The sequence below is a fragment of the Geospiza fortis genome, unplaced genomic scaffold (genome assembly GCF_000277835.1).
Source record: "Geospiza fortis unplaced genomic scaffold, GeoFor_1.0 scaffold200, whole genome shotgun sequence".
In the NCBI taxonomy this organism is placed as follows: Eukaryota; Metazoa; Chordata; class Aves; order Passeriformes; family Thraupidae; genus Geospiza; species Geospiza fortis.
The window spans coordinates 481,153-488,907 of record NW_005054353.1 but is presented as its reverse complement, the minus strand read 5'-3'; the positions used below and the strand labels follow the sequence as shown (position 1 = coordinate 488,907).

General features: G+C 39.2%; 1 protein-coding gene across 1 annotated transcript in view; it reads right to left on the bottom strand.

The window, feature by feature from the left end:
* POP1 (POP1 homolog, ribonuclease P/MRP subunit) overlaps positions 1-7,755 on the bottom strand; it is a 22,948-nt gene that overhangs the window by 3,602 nt on the left and 11,591 nt on the right. The window contains 3 exon segments of the mRNA XM_005423490.2: positions 1-87; positions 974-1,165; positions 3,712-3,827. The exon segment at positions 1-87 is cut by the window's left edge and continues 4 nt beyond it. Of these exon segments, the coding sequence (XP_005423547.1) occupies positions 1-87; positions 974-1,165; positions 3,712-3,827 (395 nt within the window).

The window sequence follows — 7,755 nt, the reverse complement described above, 5'->3', positions numbered from 1 at the left end:
GAAATCATTTGGAGTGTGAGGTGTTCTTTGGTATTCAGAATGCTTTAATGCCTCTTGCAAGCCACCGACTCGTACACCTCGATATACCTGTTATAAAAATCAAACACCCAAAAAGTAACGTTTGAACCGATTCCAGGTTCCTAGCTGAAACAAAACATTAATGCCCAGAGGGTACTTCCTTAGAAAACTAAAAGTCTAACACTTAAGCTTTAAAAAATAAACTTAAGCATGGTTTCTACAGTTCTAAATGCTAATTTCAACAAAATAGTTTTTATGCTTTAAATTTAATCCTGCAAAACTATCAATAAAACCGAAGAGAATTTCACAGGTTCTGATCTTGGACACTGCCAGGAATGTTGTATTACTTCGACAACCACTACCCAGTGTATTTTAACCATACAATAGGTATCACTGAAGCTAAATCCCATGAACATTCAAAAGCATCATTTTAACTGCAGAAAGGTATAAAAACTGCCACCTAAACACTCAAAGCAGGATGCTTTAAACAGCATCAAAGGAGTATTCAAGCTGAACTCAAACTTTGTTTTAAGCTCTCTCCCAAATCAGAAGCGAATTTGATGACAGAGGTGTAGATAGCCAAGCTGGAAATTGATTAGCAGCAGGCACCAAATGATTTCTCTTTAGAGGCATATGCTTGTAGAAACACAGAGAGGTATAGCTTCAGCTCTCTCTCCTGACTCCCCACTGATTTGCTGCTTCTAGACTGTCATGTGGGCATAGTTGTATGTGGCCATAGCTGTCTTCCAACAGAAGACATAGAAACCTAATGTTTAAGTTTCAAGGCCAAGCTTCTGTCATGAACCAGTTCATATGTCATTTTTTGAAGTGAAATTTTGACCTGTAATTGGGAATTGGTTAGACAATGTGAAATACACTCTCTAAAATCAATGAATTTAAACTAAATTATAAAAAATATCAAATTTACTTGCAATTTGCCACCAAAGTTACTTACAAAAGGAATCCAGAAAGCCATGCCCCAGCCCTTTGGGAGATAGATATCCCAGCCACTCCCCCATCCTGGTCGATCTTCTCCAGCCATTTTCCCTGGCTGCTGCACCAACAGTATGGGAATCTTAGACTCACAAGGACCCAAATCAAGGCGTGATCCAGGTACCAGTAACTGAGCTCTCATATGGTTTAAATCCTGAGAAGGAGGAGATATTTCCCGTAAGTTAATAACCATTCCTCTTCCCTCTTCCAGATACCCTTCCAAGATACAGAGAAAAGGTGAGTTTACAGCTAGGAAAAATATAGTAAGTAATACACTATATATTTGAACAGAATTTCATCAAGGCATGAAAAGTTATTTTAGAAAATAGTATTAAGCACCCTTTTTCTCCTCTTCTTACTTCCATAGTCCTTCATAAAGAGCAGGTACAAGGTACAACATAGATGATGGAGGACAATCAAGTTTTGCAACTTTGTGTTTACACGCTTGTGCAGAACACCAGATTGAACAGGTGCTTTCAGTGTGTCAATACATGGAGCAAATCTGAACTATATCCAAGGAGAGGGGAAGAAGATTTGGTCATCAAACAGTTTCACATAAAGCATACTGGCACCGAGGTTTTGTCAATCACCAGTTGTTGTATCCCATTGTACCACATTAAAAATACATTTATGAAGAAACAAACCATCCAACTGCCTGTGTTTTATCAGGTAAACATTAGATTTCATGCCAGCATAAAAACACTTATATATAAAAAGATTGTCATATACAAAAAGATTGTTCTGGTAACTGTCATGTGCTAGTGTAATATTTTTAAATACTCTGCTTTTTTATACTATGTCAGACAGTTTGAAAGCAAACAATTAAATTTCAGAAAGAATATTTAAAAAGATGTTTTTGCCATACAAATGTTTTCTCTTTCTGATTACAATGGTGCCAAAAGTTTATCACCTCCTGTGACTAAATCACCTTTTTATCCACGCACTTTATGGGCTGCCCTCCATTGTCAATGAAAATGTCAAGATAGGAGATTTCAAACCCACAACAGCAAACTTGAAGTTCTCTACAAATCACAAGTTATTGCCCAGCACAGCCACAGCACAGTATGCTGCAGTTCAGAAACACAAGATTTCTTTCCCTTCAGCTTCCACAGCTCTTTCATTCAGAATAATCATCCTGACTACAGCTAAAAACCAGTTATAGACCAGTCAGCCTGACCTCAGTACCTGGCAAAATAATGGAACAGTTTATATTAAGTGCCATCACAAAGAATTTACACGATGGCCAGGGTATCAGACCCAGTCAGCATGGATTTAGGAGGGGTAGGTCATGTTTAACCAACCTGGTCACCTTTTATGACCAGGTAACCCGTCTAATGGATGCAGGAAAGGCTGTAGATGTTGTTTACTTGGATTTCAGCAATGCCTTTGACACTGTCTCCCACAGCATACTCCTAGACAAGCTGGCAGCCCGTGGCTTGGACAGGAGCACTCTTTGCTGGGTTAGGAACTGGCTGCATGGCCGGGCCCAGAGTGGTGGTGAATGGTGCTGCATCCAGCTGGCGGCCAGTCACCAGTGGTGTCCCTCAGGGTTCTGTGCTGGGGCCAGTTCTGTTTAATATTTTTATCAATGACATGGATGAGGGTTTAGAGTCTTTCATTAGCAAATTTGCAGATGACACTAAGCTGGGAGCATGTGTCGATCTATTAGGTGGACAGAGGGCTTTGCAGAGGGACTTGGAACGGTTGGATGGATGGGCAGAATCTAATGGGATGAAGTTCAATAAGTCCAAGTGCCGAGTCCTCAGCAGTGTGCCCAGGTGGCCAAGAAGGCCAATGGCTCCTGGCCAGTATCAGGAATGGTGTGGCCAGCAGGAGCAGGGAGGTCATTCTTCCCCTGTACTTGGCGCTGGTGAGGCCACACCTTGAGTATTGCGTCCAATTCTGGGCCCCTCAGTTTAGGAAGGACGTTGAGATGCTTGAGCGTGTCCAAAGAAGAGCAACAAGGCTGGTGAGGGGCTTGGAACACAAGCTGTATGAAGAACGACTGAGGGAGCTGGGGCTGTTCAGCCTGGAGAAAAGGAGACTCAGAGGTGACCTTATCACTCTCTTCAACTTCCTGAAGGGTGGCTGTGGTGAGCTGGGGGTCGGTCTCTTTCTCCGGGCAACAACAGACAGAACAAGAGGACACAGTCTCAAGCTGTGCCAAGGGAGATACAGGCTAGAATTAAGGAGGAAGTTTTTCACAGAAAGAGTGATCAAATACTGGAATCATCTACCCAGGGAGGTGGTGGAGTCACCATCCCTTGATGTGTTTAAAAAAAGACTGGATCTGGCACTTGGTGCCATGATCTAGTTGAGGTGTTAGAAGATGGGTTGGACTCGATGATCTTAAAGGTCTCTTCCAACCTAGAAATTCTGTGATTCTGTAAAGGCCAGAGCCTTCCTGTGTCACTCTTTTCTGCTACACAAGTCAAGGTGATGTATGAAAATCCAATTCCAAACTTTTCTGTTATGTAAACCTACAACTACAGTCCCATGGGCAATCCAATAAAGCTTTCTTTCAATTGAACCCACGGTCAATGGCTGCGCAAGAAGATTATGCAAAGGCTACAAAAAAATCACGTCATGTCAGCAGCTGGACACTATGACATTAAGGAAGCTATTGATTAATCGTAGATTAATCTCCTTCTATGGACTCCATGAACCATTTCCTCAATGGTCATCCACCTACTGAGTTACCTGCTCTGAGATTTTATTTTCAGTGACGTTCTTACAGATGTCATGGTCCCAGATGAAGCTGTGAGCACAGTCTGCAGGTACACCTTTCAGGTACAGCTGCCTAACTTTATCATTATCTACAAAAGAAAAGAACCTTTAAAAAAAATTCAAACTATTTTTGTGGTTTAAGTACCAGATTACCAAAGCCACCTCTATATCATAATGAGCAGACAACCAAGAAAAGCCTATTAAAAGCTTGACAAGCATCCCTGCTTCTGGCACATCTTATTATTACATGTTTTTCCAAACACAAAATATGAAATCAACTGTTTTACTAACCTGGTATTTTCTCACCAGCGTTTCTTCTTAACAAAAGACATGACTGTTGGCAATGTAAACTAGATCTTTACACACCACCTTTGATATTCTGGAATCTGGCCTTTCTGGCAGAGTGTGAAGCTCAAAAGATTCAGTAAAAATCAGAAAGAGCAACATTATGAAGCCTGAAATAAGTCTGCCTAAGTAAACTTGTAAGAGAAGCAAGAGTTACCTGTAAGAAATCTACAAACAGGAACCATTTGTATGGCTATGCTTAGCCTATAACAATTACTTAGTTCTAGTTTCCTGCTCGGGATCCTTGCAGGCTGTGTGCTTCAACAAAGGGATTATCTTGCTTATGTCTGCACAAATAAACACTTGTGTACATTACTGAAGAAAAACAACAACTGCAGCTTCAAAATGGACTGCTGAAGTATTAAACAACCTATCTCTTCAGTTTTACAATCTAGGGAAAGCAAAGAAAATGTGTACCTACCTTTAGTGATCTAAGGAATAACAGCCTTCAATGTGCAGTACAGTACACAGTGAATGCTCATCATTTAAGTAAAGTAATGCTTACCAAGAAACAATACAATGAACCTATTAATAGTTTTGTAATTAAAAACTTAAGAGGGCTTGCTCCTCATTTCACCATCCACAAAGTATTACATTTTAAAGGAGCATAACATGTTCCTTTAATATGTAGGATATCAGGGTTTGGTTTGTTTTTTAAAATTATTTAAGTATCTTTAAAAAAGGTTCTGCTAATTTTTCCAGGTAATGTAGACAAAGACTCAAAGACAGAAGACTTGGATTATTCAGTGGTACTAAAAGTACCTACCAATAGGTACTGCCAAACATAACTGCAATAATTATTTATTTAAAATCCATAGTCTTTAAGATGCACTCATTACAAAATTCTTTGCAAGAAACACTAACTACTGCAGCACTTGTGACAGTTTGGTGATATTACTGATACTTGCCATGCATTCTTGCTAATGAGCTAGATTTATTTGAGGAAAAGAAATGCAAAATAAATTATCAGATTACAGTGGCATTCCTTCAAATTAAGAACAATAAAACTAAAAAGGGAATCCTTGCCAATTAAGCAGAAGAATTCCTTTTCTGACCAAGAATTAAGAACAGTAAACTGAGCAGGATCCTAAGAGAGCTCAACACTCCTACAGGCAAAGCACATTCTGTCCGGAGAGAAAGCAAGTATTAATGCCTCAAAAGGATAAAAAGAGCAACAAAACTGTGTGTGGTGCTAGGGAATGCCTTCCTGACTAACAGATAACCAAGGGGGAAGGGCACATAATTACAAGCATAAGGCAAGGAAAGTACTTTTCCGTCTTCTGTGCAGAAAGCATTTGTGAACACCAGAATCTCTTTATGTTAAATTACTTAAACATGTTCTAGTTCCTTCAACTGCAAATTATTCACTGCAAATTTCTTTGCTTTTTTAACATTTCTTTCTATTACTACAGTTCAGGCAGCCTATCCTTGTCATATTCTCAGACTTCTTTGCAATTTCTGTATTCTATAATGGCATGAATATTTGTTGCCCCACTAGAGAAAGACCTTGTCATCACCACCACTCATCCCATATCCTCCTTAATACCCTAAAATATCCTTCTCTAACTTGGTACATTCCTTCTCTTTGATCCTTGCTGAACCTCGAGAATTTATTCTTTCTACTAAGCATACTATAACTCAAATCACAATCCCAAATCCTCACACCAGTTCTTACCTCTCTCCTGTTTTCTTCAGTCCATATTTTAAGATTTCTGGGGAAATAACCTTACTGATGAATAAGTTGCTGGTAATAGTGAAAGTAAGATGTTAGGGCTAGTACAGCAAATAGGAAGTTGCACTACTAAGCACATGAAGCTCATCAACAAGCTATTTCTGCTGGAGTCAATAGTTGGTGCTTAGACAATATAGGCAGATAGAAGAAGGCTTTGCTCCATTTCAAGCTATTGATTTGATTTGCACAGCTGATTATTTGTCTTAGAAGACAGGCCTAAGAGTTCTGTTTGAAAATTTTCCTTCCTCCCTTTCACAAAAAAAAAAAGAGAAACACAGCCCAGGAGCAGCCTGAGAGCCCTGTGTCTGCAGGGAGGGTGGGTATCAGGACAGCTGGGGACAGATACCTACACCTCTGCAAGAGGTGCATTTACAGGCATGGACCCAGGCTCTGTGTCTGCAGAAGGAACTTTAGTTCACATATCTTTCATGGTGTATTCTCCTTCTATGCATCTCACTCACTGATTATGTAGACGTTTCCCCATACTCCATGTTGAGTGTTTTTTAAGGCAGTAGAATTTGTTTTCTCCATACAAGACAGTAATAACATATCAAAAAGTCATAAGTGTACTCTAAACTGGAGAAAGGAACAGTACTAATGTGCAGTCATGTGGGAGTCTTGACTCCTGCCTGAAGAAGTAACGACAGTTGATTTGCATTAAATCTGATCAGCCTGTGTTCACACAGCTTGCACACATGCATATGCACTGAAGAGATAAAGTAACTTGGAAAGACTGAAATTACATTTGATTTGTTAGTGTGTTACTGACAGGGAAAAACTACACAGGCATATCTCAGAACAGCATTTTGGAAAAAAAAGTAGTATGAACAGACGTGTATCATTCCACAGACTACATGTATGACAATCCCTAAGCAAAGGTGATGGCCGTAACTTACCTAAACTATTCACTCATTTGCCAAACAATGCATCTTTAAATTAGTAAAGTTATCTAAGAAAATTAGTTGGCTTTTATACAATACTGAAGAACAAGAGAGGCTAAAATACATATGGAACCTGTATGCTAATGTATACAGTGCTATTTCAATCTTACTAGTATTAATCCTGATTGTACTTGAATGTCCAAGAAGCAAAAAAGGGGGAAAAAGTGCGGAATACACCAATGGTTCCCTTTTATTGCTCAATAAACAAGATGTGATTAAGACAAATAAATTACTATTAACATTTTTAATAGAGGTCAGCTCACAATATTACTATGTCTGAGTAAGGTCACAACACAATCAAGGCTCAGAAAGTTTATGTAATTCTAAGGCTCATAAAATTATTTTTTTTTTCAGAAGGGGGAAACAAAAAGCACTGAAATGGAACTACAGATCTTAGAAAAGTCTTTTTTTTGGGGGGCAAGTTCTACTGGAAGACAGTGGTATTGTCTGTCTTCTTTTGTCCTTCTGCTTACTCAAATTTTTCAGCTGTGTGTAACAGTAAGTTATTTAGCAGAACCTAAATTAGAAAGTATTATGCCATTTACCTTTCCTTGCTAGCTGAACAAGGACCTCCTCTTTCTCCTAAATAAAAGTCAGAGAGCACAGAAGCAGTTTTAAGTTCACTATGAAAAAGAAAAGACTCAGAAAGAAACAAAAAAGCAACACCAGCTTTTCTGAGTATTTGTGGTATGGAAGATATTTTGCAAGTGAAGGCAAAAAGATTTTGAAGATGGACATTTCTACCCAGCCAAAGGAAAAAACACAGAGGTGCTCTTGATTGCCTATCTTACACCATTACCTCTTTACCATGGCCATCCTTCCTGGAGGGAAAACCTGCTCCAGCAGTGGGAGAGAAACTACTATGAGACATTTAACATACTTAAATGCCTTCTGTTGATCTTGCCTTCCTGAACACATCCTCACAGACATGACAAGCAGAATGAAAGCCATCAAATTACTTTCTGTAGCAGCTAACTCTTCTAGCAGCTCAAACCAGTA